At 39.7% G+C, this 24,217-nt stretch overlaps 3 protein-coding genes across 13 annotated transcripts; 2 read left to right on the top strand and 1 right to left on the bottom strand.

The window, feature by feature from the left end:
* Nucleotides 1-10: 10 nt before the first annotated feature.
* Nucleotides 11-4,194, bottom strand: LOC111245048 (putative RNA polymerase II subunit B1 CTD phosphatase Rpap2). Of its 2 annotated transcripts, none has more exons than XM_022792807.2 (5): nt 4,063-4,194; nt 3,037-3,240; nt 2,391-2,544; nt 1,694-1,984; nt 11-1,440 (listed from the first exon to the last, which is right to left on the bottom strand). In XM_022792807.2, the coding sequence occupies exons 2-5, from the start codon at nt 3,186-3,188 to the stop codon at nt 451-453; spliced, it is 1,587 nt and encodes a 528-aa protein (XP_022648542.1). In that variant the 5' UTR covers nt 3,189-3,240; nt 4,063-4,194; the 3' UTR covers nt 11-450. The 2 variants fall into 2 exon arrangements, with proteins under 2 accessions (XP_022648542.1, XP_022648543.1); XM_022792808.2 differs by lacking the exon at nt 4,063-4,194 and adding an exon at nt 3,853-4,035.
* Nucleotides 4,195-4,235: 41 nt separating this feature from the next.
* On the top strand, nt 4,236-13,039 carry LOC111245046 (uncharacterized). 4 transcript variants are annotated; one of them, XM_086980801.1, is made up of 7 exons: nt 4,236-4,806; nt 5,672-5,809; nt 5,980-6,039; nt 6,973-7,034; nt 7,184-11,160; nt 11,485-11,618; nt 12,834-13,039. In XM_086980801.1, the coding sequence occupies exons 3-5, from the start codon at nt 6,021-6,023 to the stop codon at nt 8,894-8,896; spliced, it is 1,794 nt and encodes a 597-aa protein (XP_086836927.1). In that variant the 5' UTR covers nt 4,236-4,806; nt 5,672-5,809; nt 5,980-6,020; the 3' UTR covers nt 8,897-11,160; nt 11,485-11,618; nt 12,834-13,039. The 4 variants fall into 4 exon arrangements, with proteins under 4 accessions (XP_086836927.1, XP_086836926.1, XP_086836928.1 ...); XM_086980800.1 differs by lacking the exon at nt 5,672-5,809; XM_086980802.1 differs by lacking the exons at nt 5,672-5,809; nt 5,980-6,039.
* A 135-nt stretch (nt 13,040-13,174) lies between these two features.
* On the top strand, nt 13,175-24,210 carry LOC111245054 (methyltransferase HEMK2-like). Of its 7 annotated transcripts, none has more exons than XM_086980810.1 (8): nt 13,175-13,743; nt 14,241-14,519; nt 16,853-17,022; nt 17,984-18,330; nt 20,519-20,690; nt 20,886-21,096; nt 21,243-21,956; nt 22,286-24,210. In XM_086980810.1, the coding sequence occupies exons 4-7, from the start codon at nt 18,283-18,285 to the stop codon at nt 21,409-21,411; spliced, it is 600 nt and encodes a 199-aa protein (XP_086836936.1). In that variant the 5' UTR covers nt 13,175-13,743; nt 14,241-14,519; nt 16,853-17,022; nt 17,984-18,282; the 3' UTR covers nt 21,412-21,956; nt 22,286-24,210. The 7 variants fall into 7 exon arrangements, with proteins under 7 accessions (XP_086836936.1, XP_022648574.1, XP_086836937.1 ...); XM_022792839.2 differs by having other exon boundaries at nt 13,725-13,743; nt 21,261-21,956; XM_086980811.1 differs by lacking the exon at nt 13,175-13,743 and adding an exon at nt 13,755-13,847.
* Nucleotides 24,211-24,217: the final 7 nt, after the last annotated feature.

The following is a 24,217-nucleotide window of genomic DNA, read 5'->3' on the forward strand; positions in this document are numbered from 1 at the left end:
ACTCACTGAATTAGAATCTACGAAAACCGGAGTATAGGGTTATTGACTGCAACACGCTATTTATTTGATCTGAAAGCAACAAGTTCACATAAGCAGTTTTTTTTTACATTGAAGTTTTTTTACATTTACATTAAAGATTTACCGCACATACATTGTATGTACTATCACAATGTGTTCAACAGATACTACGCAGCACAATACATACTTTGATTTGTATTAAATTGTTAAATAGATGCTCCAAAGAAAATTCTCGAAAAAGCAATCATTTAGTTTGCAAAGCTTTCTATAGTTTTATCTAATTTATTCGATTCGTTAGCTAACCTACCTAATTGCAATAGCCGCCTCCTATCCACGCCCTATAGGATAGAGTCCTCCTTTCTAGTGCAAAAATGATTCATTGGGATCTCCAGGTAAAGTGACGTATCTGTAAGTTCGACTACAACTTCATTTTCAATTGAATAACCTTTCAGGATCGGTGGCTCTACTTAGTGCCACTTTTAGGTCACCCCAGGACAGGTTGATCTCATTTAGCGCCACTGTTAGGAGTTCTTTGACAGCTTTTGGCACTGTGCCTTCACCCCCGGAACGCCGATCGATGAGCATCAACATAACTAAGAATACAACTAGTGCCTCTTTAGATTGTACCATGCAATTATCCTTTGTCAAGTTAAATGTGTCGATGAGCTCCGAAAGAGCTTGTGACATCTGCAGTGGTGGCACTGGCAAATGAGTGGCAAGCCTGTCTGCAATGGGTCTTAAGCGAGCAAACAGAATCTGCTTCCGAGCAGCGTGGCGCTGATGTTTATCTACCGGGGGGAGCACGGGTTCCGCTATATCTGTAGAAACGGTAGTTTTTGCATTTTCGTTGTCGATTGTTGATGCTACCGTTGGATTGGTGGCTCCGACAACAGTGGCTGAGACAGTAGTTCTGTCTCCGGTGATAATGGGACTGCTATCTGGCAATTCTATAGCCTTCTTCGAAGGCCCTCGTCGAGGTTTCCTTTGAATCGCCTTTACAGATTTTTTTGTTGTATTACTGTAGTCTCCGTCATCGTATGTTATGCCTTCGAGCCTGTCTTGCTCGTCGAGAAAACGACAGAGCCTCTCATACTTCAGTAAGTACTCTTCATGCTCAATGGAAATAGGCTTGCTTTTGCCTTTGTCAAATTTCGCACGCAGCTCGAGAAATCGATCTTGGCCTACTATGTAGTGTAGTGTAGAGATGGTAATCCACTCGCAAAGGAGAGCTTCCAATCTGCTTGCGCCCATGATCAGTTGATGTTCGCAGGCTGCTTGTGACGGAGGTTTTGGGCTAACAGAATTCTCTCGCAGTCTCATTACGGGTTGTATTATTGAGGCTTGCGGCCATGACAGGGCATGGGAACGTTTCTTTTCGATGGCCACGTTTTCTAGGGTGTCCACACATTTATCGAGCTCAAACTGAAATAGATACGTATGTCAACTACGGGACTTTTATCCATTAATAGTATGTGATTAATAAAAGTAATAATCAAGAAATATTGGTAGTTATGGTTCGGTATTTCACTGAAACATTAAGTGACCCATTGACTACTCAAATGCAGAAATTTACAACCTTGCATAAATTCAGTGAGAAGATGCCAAAATATATATTAAAATATATATATCCTTATATTAAAAAACTTCTGCTCATTATTTGGCTAAAAATGTGTACCTCCTCAAAGGTAACCCTCCTCGGCGATGAGATTACACAGTCTGGATTAACGTCGAGTTCATGTCCGGCAGCACGAATATGAAGATTTGCTTTCGCGATGTAACTGTCTGTTTGTTCATTTTTGATGTCCCCCCTTATTTGTAAGTTCTCATTTTTAAGTATGTCAAGTGGCTTGTTATATGGCTCTTCTATCAGCCAATGGGGAACCTCGCTCAGTTGGCGTTTGATCCATTCGGAAGCCTTATAGCACCATGCACTGCAAAACAACCGCCGGCTTTCCATTTTGAAAACCTGCATGAAGTTGGAACACAATTATAGTTTTGAGCACCGAAACGATAAGTAATTGCCTTATCAAATCCGATACTCCTAAATATATATGTTTGGTAACTGGCAAAGACGGTCACAATATATTATCGCTATTTAGTAGGACGGTTGGGTTAGATCTACTCTAGAAGCATACAGTCTTGTTAATATTTCCGCAGGTGTTTCATTTGAATCCGAAATACGTAATCTACTTTCGGTGCAATAATCTGCTATCGATTGAAGGAATCAGTCATTAAAAAGCTAGCAATGAGATTTGAAAGTACACTTATAATAAGCCCGAGTGGACCAGTTCGCGTTAATGCGTTAGCTCAACCTGGTTTTCTTTAAGGATTTCAGGATTAGATTCTACTACAAATGTACATTTTGCCCGTACCTTATTCGTACGTATGCAGATTTTGTACTGAGGACATTTTTTGCTTGGTGGCGATACCGGGTTGTCGCATAGTGGGTACCCACAAAGGAGGCCGAGTGCCCGCTCTTCAGTGCAATCTTGATAGCCTTGTTGCCATAACATTCGACATTGTTCACTGAAACAACACCAGATGTCGCTCACAACAGTTCAAAATTACCCCCTAAACCTCTAAAAATACTATGCAGGTATTAGCCGATGAACATCTATCAATTTATAAAGAGTATAGGAACAAATAATTACAGAAAGGGATGCTTACTGTAATAGGTCTGGCCTCACTTCTTTTTCGATTATTCTTAAAATACACCTTAGTCGGTAAGAGCACTAACAAACTTTTAAAGCACTGCAACATTTGTGTAATGAAGTAAGCCCATAGTTGAGGTAGGAACAAATTTCCAGCTACGAAAAAAGCATATGCACAGTTAAATACCAAAATACTTCACAAAGTATAAACCTATGTTTGGGTCTAACGTTAGATAGAAGTGCAAATTAACGTTTTTCTATTTAGCACGCTTAGGACGTTTTTTCTTTTGACCTTTTGCCGAACACGACACTCAATAGGCTAAGCGTTTTCCCCGTTAGCATTTAGGTAAGAGTTCTTCGAACTCACACAAAGTAAGCTTCGGAAATATCTCTTTCAAGCAAAGCCTCTACAGCGCGGAGTGAATCCTTTTCAAGTTTCCTTTTTTTCTCGATCTTGCGTCGAAGTTGTTCAGCACGTGATGCTGCGGCATTTTGGGCCGCCTTCTCCGCAGATGCCATTGTGATTTTTGTTAAGCTATAATCCACATGGACGGGTTACGTAGTGCCGCCACTGCCATTGGAAAAAAACGAAAAAAAAATCGGTTAGGTCAGTGACCACTTGCGAGAAGGGGCTTGGATAAATTTCACCATGTAAGATTAGACCACACTTTTAAAAAAGCTAGCTTAGGGTACTATTAAGCGCTGTCAACGGCACTCTTATTCATGAATATATGTTCTTATAAAAACATGTAATTCATCGCTCAGGGACCTTACAAATAAATCTATAGCGCTGCATATGGAACGCAGTATGTGCGGTTGCTTCCATTCCATTGTTCATTATATCTTTTACAGTTTAGTATTAGCGATGGAGATTTCTTTGTTTGAGAAACACTGTCTAAAAGCTAGGACGTCTACAATTCTTTATTTGAAACCGATCCCATGAAATGCACCTAATTCTGTGACTGTTAGTTAAAATATTGATTCGACTTGGGCTTGATGGTGTAGTAGTCCGAGTTAGTTCCTATTCCGATTGTCAGTACTGATGTGCTGTGCAGAAACCAATCGTCTTTTGTCATTAAAATCTATACAAGCTATCCAAACGAACCCTAAATCGACCAACAGCTTTGACGAAGTACGATGTTATATGTAACACGGTATATTATACAAGTTAAGATAGAATCACCTCTTGATGTTTTTGATGGTAGCTAATTTAATGAGATGATTAATTACGCAGTTGTTGCAAGCTGGCTCTGTTTTAGGTCTCAGTTCCGTTTTTTAATTTGGTTTCCGTACATATTGTTCTGTGAAAATGCCGGCATAACCAACTGATTTTAGTAATGACCGAAGAATCTGCAGACTCCAAACGCTTGGGATAACTATAGGTTATACACACCGGGATTCAACGTTCTTCTCAGGCGAATCCGCAAAACTCAATGCGGCCAGCTCGGTTGACTCTCACAACTGACTCGAATATCAACAATAATAAAACAATAACAGACAGATGAACGCATTGTCCCTGTGTGCCTTTAATGTCCTACGTAGTGTTGTGTCAGTGGTATACACACAGTGTGCTTACAGTGGTTGGACTTATCAAGGAAAGTTGATTATTGTATCGGTAACAATAAACAAACGTTACAAAAAGAGCTCGTTAGAGGCCAAAGCAGTACTGGATCGTAGTGCAGTCGAACAATCAGTTTAACGGTGCCAATCTCGCTGGAATACGGTGGAATAAACTTTCCAACTAACACATGCTGCAGGGTCCAAGAGCAGTACAGTAAAAACTCTTCCGGAACTCCACAAACCCCTTTCCCTTCATCCATCGCGCAACGGCGCTTAAGTAATTGGCTTCTCTTTCGCTTCCTTGGTGGGGCACGGAACCTCTCGAGCAATACCAGATGATGCGCTCAATGGCAACTTTATGTAAATAAACAACAAATCGGAGCAACGGCTGAAATCTAAAATTTACTGGCTGGACGAGTATGGCTCATGGTAGAGCGATGCGTGTGCGTACACTCTATGAGTCTCGATGAGTAGGAAAATTTCTTCAGAAAAATTCGCTAAAACTATCGTTACTAGTGCAACGAAATTGTTTGGCGGAACTTTGAAGCACATCAAATGAAAAAATCAAGTTAAATAGGTGAGCGCTGGTGTTGTATGGTTCGCTTAGTTTTACGTAATATTCCGTCGTTTCCCAAATATTTTCAATTGTTTTCGGCGTATATGAGTGAGATGCAACTGGAAAATATGGTTCAATAACGTAGAGTAATAAGTCATAAATGATTCAGAAGGCAGTTTCAAGTCCATTTAGCTTATTTCGAGCTGAAAAAATTTTGGCGACGCATGCCTTGTGTGTAGAACGTTTCTGATTGTGAACATTGTTACGATAGGCTTAATTTGATAGAATACTGTGGTTTTTATTATAACCATGTTTAAATGAGGCAGATGTTATCGCGCTACGATACATTTATTGTTTGTGTGAAGGAAAATAGTAACTAGACGCTGAATTTCGTCAGCCGATATGTAGCCACTAAACACTCGTTGTCGCTCACTAAGGGAGATCGACATAGAATTGAAAAATCAACTACATTGTAGAAAACCATATGGGCTGTCATTAACAGAGTACGTGTAGATTAGGTTACCGCGAATGCCTGATTGCCTAGACTTAGACTACGTAATTGTGCATTATAAAAATACTAGGGTAATCCAGCCTTTATTAGAGGAACATGAGAGCCATGTGAGCTCTTTAAACAAGCGCAATACTAGAGTAGCTCATCAGGTCCATAAATATTTTCTCAACTTGCACTTAGATATTTAACGTCACTAAAAGACATTGAGTAAACCGGAGTCTCATAATGTTCGATGCAAAAATAATCTTCATATTAGAGAGGTTGGGTAACTATGTGAGGTTGGTTGAGATCAGTGACAACATATACCTGTAATAATCTAAGTTTCTATAACCCCTTTGCGTGAAGATTTTTAACTTTCTGCAAATTCCCGATTAGGTCGCAATAGATGAACCACAAAACATACCGTATCACTGGCTGGCTCTGAGACGTTTACAGGATGAAACGTAAATCACTACAAGCAAACAAAAGATATGTTTTTTTTTTTAGAAAAACAAGATAGTTAACTACTCCGGGGTGAGTGTTCTTGAAATTTGTTTGAAAATATTGTCTTTATTTGTTCGTTTTAGTAGTGATTTCGGTTAACTTGTTCTTGCAGGTGGGCAATTTCTGTTGTGTTGAGTACTTTTTGTTGTGTTGATTATAATACTTTATTGTGTTATTTAAAAATAATTTAACTTTTGCAGGGTTTCAGATTTCCCGTAGATCGCAACTACCATCATCGGGGATGGGAACCCATGTGGCTGGTGAGATTTGTTTAAATGGTTATACTACGCTTTTCCTGTGCTTGATACTACACAATTACGCAGTTCTGCGACTCTTTTTGGCCATTTGTAGCTGCTGCATATGTATAATACCTGATCCTGGCGAACATTCCGCATGCAAAACATTTGACGATAATAACCAGCTGATATATATTCTGCAGTTCATAGATATCCTGTGTCAACCAGAGGAGGCTAGATTCCTGAAGACGATTATCTATACTATATTGTATCCCCCAAAACGTGCATTCCACTCTACGAAGTAAAAAGATTTTATCTCGGCCACAGTGCACGTATTCTAATTTAAGCTATGAGTCAAGTAGTAACACAAATAAAATGGGCAGCTTAAGGAACAGACATCAAATTTTCGGTTTTTAGCCGGTGAATTGAAATCTCAGTGAGCGTGAGTGTATGTGTGTGTCTGAGTGTCTGTGTATGTGTGTGTGTCTGGGACGAGAGGGCGAAGCTTAGAAACGTTCCATAGGGTCATACGAAATGACAAATAATTTATAGCCTTTTCCATGTGGATTTCCCAATTAAAATAATTGGACTTTATTTACAATGCCTGTAAACAAACACGACAGTAAATGAAACAGCAAATAAGAAAATAAACGTTATTAGCCATCCTTTATTTACGACTAGTTGCCGTATTTGACTTATGTTAAATTCTGACGGCAGTAATTCTACTTGGTAACTATTTATGGCAGTAAATCCAATTGTAGTAATTAAGCATGCATTGTAAATAATGAACTTTTATTAATATGCTACCAATATCGCAAATGGGGCGGGATAGGGCAACTGTGGGTCTGTGTATTCAATTCATTAATTTCTGTCGAGCGCGAAACAGCTTTCGCAAACGGGGAAATTTATATAACAGTGCAAACCTAACCATGATCGTTCGCTCTATGGTTCTTACAGAAAAGAAGCGGTCACCCGCAATGAGCCAAAATGACCCCGATAGAATTCGTGAGAACTATGAGGTATGGGACTTGTGAAGCTACTATTATAGATGCAGAATATAGAAGTGTATATTGTGCACACCAGCTCAATATCCGTACCGTCGCTTCGACTTTCAGCATTGAATAGGCCCAAGGGAACGTTATTTAACATTGTAGTGTTTAATTTTCAGGAAAGCGTGGAAACTGTGGCTCGAATGATGGATCATATTGATTCGTGCTATTCCTTCCTGGATGACAAACTTTACGCTCAGCAAATAGCCGGCCAAATATCTGATCCAATTGGACGTTACCCAAACATTAGCCTGAAAAACTTCCACCTCGTAAGGTCCAACCAGAACAAGCGGAAAACAGGCATAGGTTACCTCAATCGGCGACGACCTGGGCCAGTTGCTAAAAAAGAATCCAAACAGTCAACTATTGCTGATAGACAGGCTGAAGGCTCGTTAGAAGCTCTACGTTTTAGTGACATTGTTTTTGATCAGCAGGTAAAAACACTTTCCAAGCGTGACAACAATAATATTTTTGCCGTTACCCCAGTTTCCACTATGTCACGTACAAGTAGCGCAAAACAGAGCGAAAGGTCATTATTAGGTTCTGCAGGTAGCAGTGAGCATAAAACAGTAACAAAGAAGAATTCCTCAAACTCTATACTATCGTCATTAGTTGTGGATGTGGATGATATAAAACCAACGATTCTGCCTGATATCGTAACAACTACAATCAAACGAATCGTTCTCCCACCGCCAATAAAAAAACAAACGACTCAAACATCAGGTCTTTTATCGAAGTTCGGTGAAACCAGATGTAGTACTCTACCAGCGGTCCGTGATAGCTCAACTACATCACAACCGTCTGCTAATGCAACGATCTTGAAGACCCCACAGGCGTCAAACAACGGTAGCAATAGTGTTAATCGTACTCCGCCTACGCAACATCTCTTGGTTAAGCCTCGACCTCGCCGTCAGGCTTCGCTACGAGTTAGCGAATTCGTGCGAGCTGAAGCCGCCCTCAATGGCCATGATCTTGACTTGCACGAAATCGATGAGTCTCCAAGTCCGAATCGAGTAGGAGCTGACAGCGCAAAAGGGGACATCATTGGGGATGAAACTGGAGAAGACCACAATGTCATGCGTAGTAACACAGATGGCCTGAATAATTCAGATAAGGCCGGTGTGTCCAATGTCGACGAAGATAAAAGTGGCAGTGGCGTTGATATTGATTGTGGCGATGCCAATCCGAGTAGTGGGAATATAGGAGCTGACAGAATTGATGCTAATGCATTAATGGACGAGCTGCAGTTATCAGAAGATGCGCCTGTGCAAGACAACAGCGAGCCGACAGGCTTTTCATGTTTGTACTGCGATCGAACGTTCATTCAAGCAGAAGCTATGGAAAATCACATCATGGACGAGCATGTGTATCGCTCAGTAGCGACGTCGAAGCGGCCCGCCAAGTCGATTATGCCCGCTCGTTCTGCTGGCAAGCCAGTCTCGTTAAACACACCAAAAGCGTCCGCAGCGACCAACCGCCATGATACAGTTCGACCCCCACCCGGTAAGATTATAACGATCGAATCGCTAGTCGCTGCGCACTTCGCCGCTGCAAGGAAGCGAACCAAGTCTGGCCGTCCTCAGCTTTGCATGGTGTGCAAGAAGACCTTCTCGTCCTGGAGTCAGCTCAAGAAGCATTTGCCAATACACAGCAGCGAAAGGCCATTTAAGTGTCCATACAACGGGTGTTCATATGCGTCGGTGCAAAAGGGCAACCTTAAAGTGCACATGGTAGGTGTTCATGTAAGGCGACAGGAGAAAATGGAAGCAAAAATGGCCAAATTGGACAATTCATTTGAAATTTCTCAAAGTAGTAGGGGGAACTGTGAGTAGAATCGGAGATGTGATCGAAATTGCGCGTTTGTGTGTATGCAGAAGTGAACTGTGTGTACTGATATATATATAAGCATACATAGAAAACTATGATAGCATCAATTTAACGAAACATTGTAAACTCTGTAAGCTGTTTATGCATGTACAATATAAATAAATAATTTTCCTTAATCATCCGGATATTGTGTAGTGTGTACAATATAAGGTTGAATGTGATCTATAGTATAATAGAATTTAGAACTGCTATGACACAGTATAGCAATGACCACCATAACAGTCACGAAAGTAATAATAATGACAGTATTAAAAATAGAAGCGAACATATGACGATACCAAATACATTAAGTGGTCTATTTGTATGACACATATACATATTCATGGATTGTATATACGGCACATTGTGCGCCGTTTAGATTTGTTCGCAAAGAGTTCTTTGTGACTTAATTTACTATTTATAAGCGTCAACAAGTGATCTAAAAGATATGTTACAACTTTAAGAAAAAAGCGCAAGGCACTCGTTGTACTTGATAACTGGCGAACCATCTAGTTTGCTTTTCTACGTTAAGCTGTTTCCTATTGTTGACAAAATGCCTGCAGAAAGATGTTGGTGAAAAACAACCTTAGCTATGTTACTATAATGATTGTGTCAAATTAAGCCTAACTATGTGAGAGAAACGGATTAGACATAGTTAAATGTCTAAACTCGGAAAAACGTTTTACTATTCAACTTCTGTTGCTTTGTATTGTTTTGATTATTGTGTATTTTTTTTTTATTTTTCTTCATTACTTGCCTTTAACCAGACGTAGAGGCATTGGGCTGAAACTTTAAAAGTGGTTTACCACGATTATTTATCTTTTAAATTTAGTGTCGTTATACAAAATGATTACTAAATTGTTAGAAAAAAATATTACCAATTATTTCTAAGAAGTGAGGTGTGTCAGTTTAGTTGTACTAATTATTTAGTCTCTAACCGTTGGTGCGCTATATGGCAAAAGTTAAGTTTTTAAGTTGTGCGCCATTTATGTGAAGAACGTTACCAACAGGGTTTCAGCTGTTTCCTCATAATAAATAAAGATTAATAAAGATAAAATGCTGTGTTTATTTACAATCGCCGTCATTATGTTGTCGCCGAAAATGTATATGAAACGAATATTTGAAATAAACAGATTCAAGTCCACTCCAATATTTTACATCTTTCAATGAGCAAACTTAAGAAACTTGCCCAACGACGCGTCCTCCATATATTGTACATAGATTTAGATTGTATCTGTGTAGTTATCTTCCTACAGCTCATTTGTTATTATTGATAATACTATTTTTTGTCGCTACTGTAGGTATCGAGAGAGTTGTTTTACCAAAGAAGTCACTATACTTTTCGCTGTTATACGGGGTTATTGTTCTGGCCCATGACGGAGCCACACAAAAAGTCCATTTCGTTCCTGGTTCGTTTTATAGTGTACCTCTCATACCAAAGAGCCGGACTAATTCCCTGAATCTACGTTAGTATTGGAAGGAAGACATTAAAACGCAGTACTAACCCTCAAAACAACAAAAATACGGCACTTGATATGTAAAGCATTAATTCAGACCGCTGACTTTCAGCACGAAACAAAGTACGTTGTCGCTTGGATCTAACCCTGGACCACCGCTGTTTTCCTAGTCCATTATGCAGACATCTCACCACTCATCTATCACGAGTTACATCATGAAGTTAAACAATATTTCTTGTCTTGGCATCTGCAGTCATTATTCGGAGGCGGTAATTTATAGGGTAGCTTAAGTATTTTTAAATTAGCACTTCAAAACGTCAAAAGCTAAACAACGTTTCTTTTACCAAGACAGATTACCAAGAGCCTGTTGAAGGAACACATTCAACTTTAGAAATAATTAATTAATTAACAAACCTTGTTGGATCTATTTTGAGATTACTTAGTTATGAATTAACTATTTCCTATCCTACGCAAGCGAAAAAATCAAATCCTTAGGATTAAGATAGCTATATTTGTTGACATTTGCAAACTATATTTATCGACGCTGACAGCTAGCTGGACTAGGTAATGAAAAATAAATGGACTAATCATAATAGTGAATTCAAGTTGTACAGTACATGGTCGGATTTTTCATTAGATCCCTTAGCAGCCTAAAATATTTTTTTATATTATGGAAGCGGCGAGCTGGACCAAGCTATTCTGAATAGGAAAAAATTAATTATTCTGAGATTATGTATGGTGCAGCGTAGTTATAAGCATGGAAAGAAAACAGGGTATGTTTAAGGGGAGCGAACCCAATTGTGATACATCCTCATATATCCGAAGTCGCGTGAGAGTAAATTTTTACATCTGTATAATAACATAATTAGAATGGAATGTACGGACGCTAGGCTAGCTCTGACTGAACGGATAAAATCATTTTACGCGAGAGCCTCAATCAAAACTCTATTTGAAACGAGCCCACGAAAAATTGAAGGTGAAAATAGATATAAGTTCTGTCCTGCCCATTTTTCCCTCTTTCCCTTTGTATGTGTGTTTACCGTCTCGCCCAACGGCCGCCGCAAAGCATTCCGTCTCGCTTTTCTATTTGTTTTCAGGTCTGCTCACTAAGAGCTGGAGCGCCTCAACGTCGGAAGTACGTTGTATGCCAGCGAGTTTCGCGAGAGTAACAGCTGCATCATCAGCAAAGCGCTAACAGTGTTTCAGGAGCGCTATTGATTTGAAACTAATAGTAAGTAACCTATGCAAGGCTTCAAAAAACGTGTTTGAAGATACCCATACTAAACGCAGTATAACTTATTATAACACATTCTGTTACAACCCAAACGTCTGGCATTGCAAATATAATAACAATAATAATATTAATAATAATGAATTCGTGTTTGTATTATATTTATGGACGTTTTGATTTGACAGATCACGTACAACCATGTGTCAGTGCATTTGTCATATCCTCTTATCAGTGGTGTGGACCCTTGGCCTTATTTTGATCGCCTATCCAGTAGCCTTTTTTATCGGCGTTTTCTACATCCTTATACAACCTTTGCAGGTAGTTTGAAGAATTTATTCCCTTATTGAATGGCTTACCAAATGACAGTGCATTTTCTGAGTTTCTCAGCGGAATGTATAGCAAAGGAACAGATAATTACGACTTTGGATAGAAAACTCTGTCTGAATATCGTCAGACAGAACAAGGCACCAAAGTATTTAGGTAACTCGGCGCGGTGCTTTTTTGTATAGTTTCTGACACTGTACATACTTTGTATTGTGGAAAGCGGCTTTGATGATTTTGTCAACCATCGACCAGCATTTACGAAGCATTTCTGATACCTAATGATTGCCAAATATCCATTGGTGGACATATACAAAAGTGTTCGATATATCCTTTTGTATTGTAATATTTTTCTCGTTCATCTCGTTCCGCACCCAGTACTACGTCGATATCGATTCACCAATGAATACTATTAAACATAACGAACTATCTACAATTGAGTAATTGATTTGTTTGCTTATCATCACACTTTTTATGCCTTTGGTTATTACTAATGTGGGGAAAATTCCTCAGAATACCGTTTTCGATAAAGCTTGCTCCCTCTAGAGGGTCTAGCCATTATGTATCCTGCTGAGCTTATGTGGGATTTCTCGAAAATACCGGTGTTCTATTTGAAGGAGCTTCTTGTTATGTAAGCCTAATAGTGTTTTTAGTGGGAATCCAATGAAATGTCGTCTGGAGCCTTAATGCAAATATGCGACATTAATTGCTGTTGAAAAGAAGAAACAACTTCAATGAGTGATCAATTTCTGATTAGTATAACAATCATCCGTTATAAAACCCCTAATCCCTATATAAAATTTAGAGTTAAAAACACTCGAAACAAAAGACCATATTTATAGAATCTGACAATTAAGGATGACGATTTAACGGAGTGTGGCTTGAACCTTCTAGGAAGTATGTCCGGCGTGCTGTGAGGGTCCTGTTGAGTTTTTCCGATCTGTCATGAAGTGGCCCCTGACGTTTAGCGAACAGATCGTCAAACATTGCACTTGTGGAGCGGCTTCAGTCTCTTAGAGCCGAAACCCACATAATTTTCCTATGTACATATATCGTGTAAGAGCTTTGAAGGATGAATAAATTATTGTATTATCTTTAAATTAACCTATGTTTTTCTTGTCAACGAAGAGGATTTAGAGCAACAATTGTTATCTAAAAGTGCCAAAATACAGAATTGTCCTGGTGAACCTGGTGAAATTAATACTGAGTTATTTGAGATGCCGTTGTGTTTGTTTATCTCCCTTAGAGTCCTTAGAGTTGCAATATAAATATATTTTTTTTAATTCACCCTAAAAGGTTTTTATTATTGAGATTGACTAGATTATAGTGGAAGGCGACGTAAAGGCAAAACATATTTGTCGTAAGCTACACGAAGGGAATACACATACGAACAGAATAGGGCTATGCAGGCTTAAATTTTGCATGATCAGTGTGACCCTATCTATTGCTCGAGGCGTCGTAATATATAACAGGGGCCGATTGAAGCAAGTATTGGGCTTCAGTGTGGTGTACCAATTTTTTTTAATTGAAGGCGACAATGAATAAAAAGATCACTGTCAAACGAGACTAGTCTACTTTTGAGCCTTTTATCATTACAGTGTTTTTTTTTACAAAGAAATAACAATCGGGTTTTGCTAGATTTGCGATTAACGTGGCGGCCCGGGCCATTCAGTTCAATGGGCAATTGTCTGCGCTAGCTACAGTGTGCGTGGTACAGGCACAGTTGACATATGGATGGGATCTCCCACGTAGAAAGAGCGAGTATTTCTGAGGGGAAGCAATGCAAAGTTGATGGTTGCTGACTGTAAGCATTAGTATCAAATTTAGCTAGTGACAGATCTAGTGGTTATAAACGATTCTATCGCGATTGTTTAGAAAGGGTGTCGTGCTGAGCTAATAGCAGAAATGGTGATTCAATACGGTGAACCATAGCTCTTATCAAATGACAACTTTACTTGATAATTGTTCTTTGTTCTGACAAATCGTTTTGAGCGGTCTACGTATAGGCCGTTGTTTATCGACTTTCGGCTCAGACTAGTTTCGATTAACCATACCGTTGGATACATACGTTTACGATGAACAGAGATTACCTACAATTGAAACAATTATTCCTTTAAAAATAGAAAGTTCCATAGATTATTTTTCTATCGTCTCGTCGTTCACCGTTACCAAGCGGAGTGGCCGTCTATCTCCGAGTAATAATTCAAACGCTAAAATAACAAAGAGTTTCACGAGGTTAAAAAAATATACAGCGTTATTCCTAAATGCTATATGGATACTTGCGGCTCTATTTCTTTCTAGCTCACGTACGACACATCAGCTTTCCGCGATCACAAAGGATTAGAAATGGCTGGCAGGCAACCAGTGCAAATGAGTAGTGCAAAGGAAAGACGTAGACGCGAAAAGTAGCTGCCCGTCAAAAAGAGTGGTACACGAGACGACTCTAGCTGGCGTTGGCGCTCGCGTCGCCACCCTTCATAACAACCAATTTTACGAGAACAGTCAGATATTTTATTGTTATACACACGTTTGAGTTTGCTAGGGGCTGGTGTGGTACAAGCAACGCAAGACGACATTCTGGTGAGTAACAAAAATAAGTGACAGACTATGTAACGTCATAATATAGGAGCATTCAAGTGAACAGTCAACCAAGACATTGAGATCAATCAAAAATAACATGGTGTTCTCACGTAACACATAACATACAATAACAAGGATCAAAATCAATTACCGAATTGGCAACTGCTAATAAATTTTACTAAATTGATATACTTTGTAATTTGTATTGCGCGAGCTTGGGTACGAGAATGTACGTCTTCAAAGCACAGTGTTCATCGGAACTGATTTACAACTCTTAGCCTCATGACTAAGTGTATCAGCTCTTTCTAGCTGGGCTTTTTGTGCAGGGATAGATTGGCTTGTACGTCGAATAGCATCGTCAACAGGAAATAACCATCATACTTCAACTGTTGTGCATGAATGTGTGTCTGTTAGCTTTTGAATGGATTATCTCCTCCGAGCGTAGAGTAATGGTATATGGTGATATCATAATAGGAGCAAATGAGCGAGAGGTTAAAAGGTAATATTGTTGTTCATCCAATAAAATCATCCAGTATTAGAACATAGATCAATCGGTCAATTAATTCATAGTGAGATGGCGCAATTAATATCGCTGTTATAACAGTAACTACAATGGTAAAAATGCAACTTATTTAGGGAAGCAACGCAGTACTTTGAAAGGACGTAAGAAGGGTATATACGTAACATATACATGACCAACGGCCGATGTCCACATCGCATTCTGACACGTAACACGGTGTAAGGTATAATGTTTTGCGGTTCTCAGGTTCTAAGTAACATAGACTAAGTCCGTAGAATCTCTCAGTAGAAAAAATATAACATTCCGAGTAGGTATTCACTTCCATTTATCTGAATACATACGTCATAATCGCTATCAACTTAATAATTGATGAAACCCATGTTACTAGTATCTACTGCAAAAATACAGCACACAAATATACGCTACCATAATCTCGTTGCTGCTTTGAAGCGTTTATGAATGAAATACGAAGTATCAGCTATTAAATAATGGAATCAGTCGTCATACAAATAGACTTCGACCATATTGAAATGAATTTGCCCATTTTCACATGTTGACTAGATGCTCGAGAGTGTTCGAATTGCTTTACTTGTTAAATGATTACTGTTACAAAGTACGATTGCCTTTGTGCTGCCTTTTAGAGTGACGCGGGCCTTCTTGTCATCCAGATCTTGCGTTGATAGTGTTACCACGATGTGTTGCCTGTTCGAGTGTGTCACGCGACTGATCTTCGCCATTCTGTGGCTGGCTTGCCTTATTTTCGTCGCCTACCCTCTTGCGTTTCTGTGCGTCGAAGTGTACATACTGATGCAGCCGTTGAAAGCATTTTGTGGTATATGCTGCGAAGGTTGTGTCGATTTTTTGGAAAAGATCGTTCTTCTGCCTAGAACATGCACGAAGAACATGATGGCTGGAAAGAATTGCTTTTTCGATTAAACAACATGACTCAAAATAGGCTGGGTAGAACGTAAGCTCGGAAAAAATGTGTGACCATTTATTTGTGTATATGTGTTTGCCACTAAATTCTTATTATTAAAAACCTATATTTATTACTACTACTACGAGGAAGAACACGAATAAATATACTTAACTATATTCAAAGTTAAGCTGCTATTCGTCTTTTAGTTATATTAGTAGTTTTAGACGGAATACATACAATTAAGTTAATTTTTTATAGGCAGAGATAGGCAAATAAAACTCGATAAATCAAGAATGTATTTCTCTGCTAGCTAACGGAATTAGCTTAACAGGCTCAACCAATGCGCATAGAAGGCTTCGCTGTTTTCGTGTGGAGAGGCTCGTTGACCTACTCACGCGTCCACTCCAAACACTTAATGTGATCTATACCACACACAATTGCTTATACTAAAAGCACATTTGTCAGTGGCGGACTTTTAGGCATGTTGTAATAAAACGAGTCCTTATAATTCAGCTATTATTATTATGATTAGACAGTTACATTCTCGCTGTTGTGCTATAATTATTCATTTTCTGCATGAGTGTTAGATTGCATGTACGTATTAATTGAGTTCATTTATAATATAATAAGGCTTTTTGATTATTTCGAAACACTTATTATACGTGCACATGGCTTGCTTGGCTAGATAAGCATCACCACCTGGGTAAATCACATGGGTAATGCATAGCCGCTTATTGACTAGAACAATATATCGCAAATGCGACGGCTGTTCAATATGACCCTGATCACCGAGTGTCTTGGAGGGCTGCTAAGCGCGTATTTCTTATATTTCCAACACACGTGAAACTGCTTTTGATCCTTTAGCTATTATTACGTACTGTTTTCGATAACTAGTTGGTTCTGCCCGAAACGGTGTGTGTCTACCCACGGACTCGAACGTCCCCCACCACCTAAATTCAGCAATCACTTGGAGTGAATAATAGCCTTATTGCGATTGGCACTGGGCAAATGGGCTCCTATCATTTGTAGCCTCTGGTTGAAGTCCCAACAACGACACAACCTGCGTGAGTAAAGCAAATCATATAATCATTTATAACGATTCGCGTCTTTGGAAACTTTCACCTTTCCGATTTGTATTAAAACTGTTGTATGAAAATAGAAATGTAGGTATTAAATGTATGAACTATTTTAACATGCCAGTAGTTTCAGCCAAATCAAAGTTCCCAAATATTAAGAATACTAGAGTAATGTACAACGGGATAGAAAAAGGAATTTCGATAGATTTAAGCTTTTAGTTTAACTATTTAGCTGGTTCTATGTATTTTTAATAGTAGGGATTAGACTAAAAGTAAAACATTTGAGAGATACATGATAATACACGACGATACACTTGTACGATGTTTCACCTGGCAGCATTCTACTTAGGAGCTACATGACATCATCTTAATACTCCTGTAAAAATTCCTTTCAACCTCGAATGGCCAGTGCCTCTTGTACAAGCGCAAGCCATTTGAGGAGGAGCTGATCAAATATATAGTCATTATCATATAATTTTTACGCTTCCCTAAGTCACTGACCTTTATTAGCATCAGCAATGAGCCGTAGGTTATGGCCCTAATAAGATCATTGATTCCCCTGCCGTTCTAAGGTGAATCAGCCATTGCGTTAAATCAGGTTCAATGACATATATAGTTCAGTTTCCATAGAAAATCAATGATCTCAGGCAAACCTCCTAACAGGTATTCATACAGCAAGTATGTACGGTGAGGCTTGCTATATACGAGAGTCAGAGATGCGATCATGGTAACTTATGGTGATTACTGGAAGGAACAACCATTCATGTATATACGAAAAGACTTTTCGTATATACATGAATGCATCATTTCGTCATGTTCTTTATAAACGTTTCACAAGATTTTTTTCGCAAAGTTATGATACATAAGGACACAATCACGATCACCTCAACCATGGTGTCCCTTAAAAATATGCAGAAGCAAATACAGACGCTGGGTTTCTTTGGCTTAGGTTTGCCCGATGGAGACGGTGTCGAAGAAAATTCTGGTTGGCAGGAAGCTTTGGGCGACAACAGGCGATAGGCAAGCAAGGTGGGTGTTAGTGAAGATAACCATGTGGGGGTAAGCCGATCGTTAGAATCACCGCAGCAGCAACAGCAACTATTGAAGACCAATAAACTCTATAGAAGGGTGCGCAAGGGCGGAAGGCGCGAGTAACTATGGTTTCACGCTTCGGACAGGGCTGGCTATTTATCTGCCACCAAACAAACCTACGGCCTCCGTCGACCGCCGCTGCCTGGCCACAACTATATGTGTCTGCTACGCAAGTTTGCTTGGAGATGGACGCGAGAACGAAGGGTAAGAAAAGGTATATGAGTGGTTTCGTTTGCTACTGCTTCTGCTGTTGGGGTCGATGCCACAGTCGTTGTGGATGTGCCAAGAGTACCGACACTTCTATGCTGTACAACGAAGCTTTTGCGGGACACATGGAATCTGCTGGCCCGCAACAAACCTTGGAGGGGCACATGTAAATCTTTGTGTTGTCTCGTCTCCCTCTCCCTCCCCTCTCTCTATTATTAAGGGACTCGACTGCACCGACTCTCGAAGTCGCTTGCCTCGTTTGTCGGTGGCAGCGGTTGCTATCGATGTTGACTGAGGGTTACTCAAGTCGTGCTCCGAAGGCTGTCCATAAAAACAAGACCCCACCATTACCGGCAGCACCAGCAGTGGTCGGCACCCTGGCCTTACCGCTATTTACTTTGCGTCCCTAGGTATTCTGCTGTGTGAAGCCCTAGCTGTGTGCTAGCAGGAGCTATCTGTCATTTCAACAGTACTGCCCCGCTGGTCGCGGTCTGGTAGGGAGGTAGCAGAATCTATCCCACTGCGTGTACGAGACATGAGTCCTGCGCAGTAGAGCTAGGCCGCTAGACTTTTGCCTTCTATTAGATCTCTGAACTGTGTACTTTTGCTACAATCAGCAAGGGGGTTGCCTGGGAAAAAACTAACCAAATCAACCACGGTTTGTTGCGAAATGCTGGATACTTTGAGCAGAAATAGTGTCGCGGACTGTGCTCTCTCGGAGTCCTTACCTTGAGCCCCAAGTAGAATTGGTCTTTTGCCATTGCTTCACTACTCTAATAGTCCAGCAGGCTGACGTTCAAGGACAAAGAATAACTAAGTACCTATTTGTCGAGTGCGTTTTCCGAGAATACAAAGGCGTCATAGGTCGCTGTTGTTCTCCCGTGCGACTTCTGGGTTGTGGGTGGATCGCGCTTGTGTTTCTCTACGCCACATTATCCGGTAAGGCAAAAACATCAGATAATACGTGTAAGGGTGAGCCGATAGCCGCCTAACGAAGCCTCAGTGGTGAATTGGTGGAGCACGCAAATCACAGGCCGTGGTGAGTTAAGCGGACGTACGGTCGAACGTACAGGTACAAGAAATGGCAGCCGATATTGTTGAAAACGAAGAAGTCGTCAAAGGGGTGAGGCAATACGAGGAACAATAGAATACGTTTAGCATTATTGTCCTGTCGATTATTGGCGTGCTCTTCCTTCGATTATCATAAGCAGGGCAACAAATATCAGTTGACGTATATAAACCAATCTGGATGAGGAGTTAAATAGTGGCATAGTAATCAAAAGTGGAAACTCACGTGCAGTGTTCATGAACTTTGTTTAATTACTTCACTTATAAAAAAAACACACTCACATTCTGCAAGTGTTGAATAGAAGAGATTCATGCTGCTTTCTATGATTCCACCCGATTCATGTGGGCTACCTGTGCTCTATTTGCTAGACATGTAACAGCACATAACAAACTACTCGTACAGAAAACGAAGGCGCAGCAAATATTATACCCTTAGTATTGCTATGGGAATTTACTGATTTTTCAAAAAAAATACTCGTTCCAATAGTCCTGAAATTTTTTCGCCTTACTAAACACAGATCTACCTGACAAGTTAATCCACTAATAAATTTAACGACTAGTGGATAACAGAATTTAAATCCAGTATACTTTGTTACTTTATATTATGCGAAGTATACTATAACAGATGCAGAAGAGATTATGCATTTTATCAACTTCACTTCGAGCTTCCTGCTGTTTCTGATATAATAATATGCGGATTTACTCATTCGTCGGCTTTTATTAAACGTATAGAAATGTACTGCATTGTTTTCACGCGCGAACCTAAGTACAAATTCGTTTAGCATCCCAATCGCTGTAAGTAACTGACTCTGTGCGTCGCGACTTGTGCCCTAGCTCCACTAAATCGTTACCACTGTTTGATATTTCTTCCATGATTCATATTATTGTAGAAAAGTTTTCGGATAACCGCTCAAAAATATACTACGATTTAACGTGTCTGCCTACTAATATTCATGATATGTAAAGTAGTAAAGATTCAAAGCCGGTTCTACACACTTTTCGTTTGAGTTTCGTGCTAGAAGTTAACACTACTTAATCTAGGCAGTCGCACCAGATGCCAAATTGAAAACATATAGAATAATGTTTGAACTTGAACTTTCTCTGTTTTTTTTAATAGGCGCAACAAGAACCGCAGCTCCCGGAAGATAAACCTGAGCCGCCTCGCGAACTTCTGGCAGACGCTCTTCGAAAGGATGCATCCCACCCAGTTTTCAGCAAAGGATTTAGTCCTACTCTGTGTTTAGAGCTTGGAGGAGCCGCGGACGGAGACAGTCTATTAGAGCAAGCAGGTTTGCATCATATAACTTATAGTAGATATACGCCTTTCAGGTTAATGCGACCCGCAGAAATCTGTACAACTTGACAAGTGTTTTACATATGCGATCAATTCTTTCGGTACTTACTTATGCTGTCGTTAAGAAGGTCTCTTAAAACGTTCAAACAAAAATAATCATTATATATTTTATTTATGGGCATCAATATAGCGTTGACAACACGACCTGTATGCTTCCTTAGCCGATCACACGCCTTCAGAATGAACGACCACTCGTCTCTGGCAGTTCTTTCTGACAGAATCAACTGTTTCCTACCGCGACTCTTAAACAAGGTTGATGTATTGCTACTGAGTCCAGATAGTAACGACCAGAACGCCATTATATTACCATTCATCTCAAGGCTTCTTGCCCCGAAAGGACGGTACGTACCGACAAAAAAGACAATCACTTTTCTGTTTATGTACAGTATGTATGTCTGCGTAAGCTCTCAGTGTCGTATAGTTTGTTGATCCGATGATCTCTGCTCTATTTGTTTTTACCTCTGATATCTTTCTTTTACGATATTAGCCATTCTGTCTTTCTCAGATACTACGTTCTTCTCTCAGCGGAAGATAAGCCGGTCGAGCTTTGCCGGCAGATGGGGAAAAAGGGTCTCGTATCGCGGGAGGTGATCTCCAAGCAATGTGGTCACGGAGAGACGTTTTCGGTTTTCTGTTTCACACATAAGAACAAGTGATCGATCACAAACGACAACCAGAAGTCCAGTGACCAATGTTACCTATACGGTATCGCAACGCGTTATTATCAGCACGAGGAAAACTTTTTTTCAGCAGAGCATCGTAATGCACCTTACCGAACGACTCCACTCATTTGACCGAGTCGAATGAGTAATAGTTTGTAAAAGTGGGACAGTTATTACATATCATTGCCCTGCTTCTAATGATAACTGTAAGGTCAGCGATGGTGGCGGTCACATTAACACACTACGATCAAACGTTGCTTGTGTCATTCCCATAGGGGCTGCGTCATACATAGAATGGATCTGTGTGCGGGGGTCTTACGTATACTAGACTGCTTGTATTTTTGTCGGCCATCAGGATTTCAGAAAAGCAGAAAAGTGTGCAGTTGAAGTTTTCTTCGAGGGGCATATAGGTTATCATTGGTTACCATTCAGAAGCAATCACGCGTTGTAGATGGGCTTACCTGCTCATGTTAATCAATCAAGCAGAGCCTATTTGACGACCAAGCCAGATTGCTGTAACGAAATGAAGAGTTCTACAGGTAATTTTTCAATTCTAATTCAGTCTCAGTTAGTTGTTAACTATTATTATTCGCATCAATCCACATTCTGTCACTCCTTTCGGAACTTAGCCCCTAACTGATGGTTGGTCGAAAAGTCTTATATCTATAATCCTGAACAAAAGTCATATAAATAGCAGTTGTTACAGACATATGTTTAATATGTTGCAATTCAAATCTACACAGCCGTACCTAATCTAGGTTCGTACTTCCCAATGCTTCCTTCGCTTTACCGATCTTTTAGCTTCATTTAGATTCTATCTTAGCGTCTACTGCCTTTTTTGCCCTGTTGTTCATTGCGTCTGTCACAGGTGAAGCTCGTCGAACTAGCGAATGGCTATAGAAAGTCCGTATGTTACGAAAATATTGCTGTGCATAATGTAATGCATATGCAAACTACGGCAGCCGATGACGCATACAGGTCTACGTCAACGTTCGAGCGGCACGCACGTCACGTGATAGATCAGCGCGGCTGGTACATTAATAGTAACTGTGTTTAATATCACCACAGTTGAAGAGTTTACAGCATGCTAACTTTTGATCTATCGCCGCGGAGCAGCGATGACGAAATTAGCGACTGAAGTTGAGCTGAAAACCCAAAAAGTACATCGCTGAAAACAGTTTCCTTTCTACGAAGACTTCCTTTACCAAAAGAGGGTAAAACAACACTGTAATTAGGTTTGTGGCGCAGTCGATGGAAAGCAACGAAGAGCAAAGAAAAACGACTGAGCGAACCGGAATTTCGTAGCAGCACGGTTCAGATCGAAAAGACAAACTAGCTCGAATCGACGACTAATATTATATAATAGCCACTTTTTGTGTGTGTATGTCTACGCGTTTTTGGGTGTGCATGTATGTATAGATCAATCTGTATGTAATTTGGAGAAAAACTAGCAAATCAACATCTGCACTTTGCTCGGTGTTGCGTCAGATAACAAAACAATTACAAACATCTTGAAATAACGAGCGGCAAGAAAAAACTTAAAAAGAAAAATCTAATGAACCCGGTAATGAGTTGGGTCAGCTTGTTGGGTAGATGAAAACTGAAACTAATTACGACTTATATTTGCTAGACTAGATCTACTGCAATATCTAACACATAAAACGTGAATATGAGGTGAGGCATTGAATAGCGGTAAATTACTATTGTATCTCTACTGTAGTTGACTATAAAGAGTTTCGCAAGCGAAAAAGCGACGCGTTAAAAGATACCGTTTACCTGAGTAACCAATGCCTGACTAGGACGAGAAACGAAAATGCTTGTTGGTGACAGACACTTCCGAGTGATGTCTGCAACGAAGTGGCGAAAAAAAATAGAAATATATCAATTAGAAACCTCGGAAAAAATAACCAATCGAATAGTGAACACAGATGAACTTAACCAAATAGAAGAAAAATTGCTCTTGATGATGGAAATAGCAACAACAGGAACACGAAATAAGCATCTCGAAAGAAACTGCTGTTCCACTTAATATCTTAACAGGCCGTTGCGTTTCAGCAGTGCTCCTTGATAGGTGGATTCATAGACTATGGTTGTTGGCATTTCGTTTAATAAAAATAGACTCACCAATAAAAGATGCAAATCAAATGAAGGAAGGGCTCATACTAGCTAAACAAACAGACAAAAAGGGTAAGTGTTCTTATGAAATATAATATAATGTAAGAATCACATATAAGATCGTGATGGCAGCAAATATAATATCCTCGACTCAACGAATCACTCTCACACTTTTTCATTGACAGAACTTATGCCTACATGCATAACTATTGTGATAATTTATTGGTGTTGGTAATTCAACCACTGTCAATAATTTCAATATAAAACACAATGGTGCATGTCATTAATAACGAAATGAATCGGTTATTTCAATTATGAAGATCATGTAAAAACACGTTTTTGCCATTAGCCGCCAAAGCGACTCTTTAAACAGAATTTGTTACTGTCGTCGCCACGTCGTATGAGTGAAATATGTCACGTAAGGCGCATCTTTTCTACCAACATTAGCGGAACACAAACAACAAGGTACCGTGACATTTCCTCCAACCTTGTCTTCTATTCCCTCATAGAGAGCTATGTACAAATAATTTCTTCAGCCACCCTTTTCCTGCAACCCTAAAAATTATATTAATGAAGTAATAGCAACAACCGCACTAATAAAGACAATAATAGCAATAATCACAAGAATCATAACTGACAAAATAAATAATGAATCTGTTTTGCTTGTATTAAATGTGATTACTTT

Source organism: Varroa destructor, unplaced genomic scaffold (assembly GCF_002443255.2).
Source record: "Varroa destructor unplaced genomic scaffold, Vdes_3.0 BEIS01000002.1, whole genome shotgun sequence".
Taxonomy (NCBI): domain Eukaryota; kingdom Metazoa; phylum Arthropoda; class Arachnida; order Mesostigmata; family Varroidae; genus Varroa; species Varroa destructor.

Coding starts and splice junctions, on each gene's coding strand:
- LOC111245048 (XM_022792807.2), bottom strand. CDS start 3,188: ATGGCATCTGCGGAGAAGGCGGCCCAAAATGCCGCAGCATCACGTGCT. Junction 2,545..3,036: donor ATTTCCGAAGCTTACTTTGT/GTGAGTTCGAAG, acceptor GTGTTGTTTCAG/TGAACAATGTCGAATGTTAT. Junction 1,441..1,693: donor GGAGGGTTACCTTTGAGGAG/GTACACATTTTT, acceptor TATCTATTTCAG/TTTGAGCTCGATAAATGTGT.
- LOC111245046 (XM_086980801.1), top strand. Junction 7,035..7,183: donor GAATTCGTGAGAACTATGAG/GTATGGGACTTG, acceptor TTTAATTTTCAG/GAAAGCGTGGAAACTGTGGC.
- LOC111245054 (XM_086980810.1), top strand. CDS start 18,283: ATGTGTCTGCTACGCAAGTTTGCTTGGAGATGGACGCGAGAACGAAGG. Junction 18,331..20,518: donor GATGGACGCGAGAACGAAGG/GTAAGAAAAGGT, acceptor TTTTTTTAATAG/GCGCAACAAGAACCGCAGCT. Junction 21,097..21,242: donor CTTCTTGCCCCGAAAGGACG/GTACGTACCGAC, acceptor TTACGATATTAG/CCATTCTGTCTTTCTCAGAT.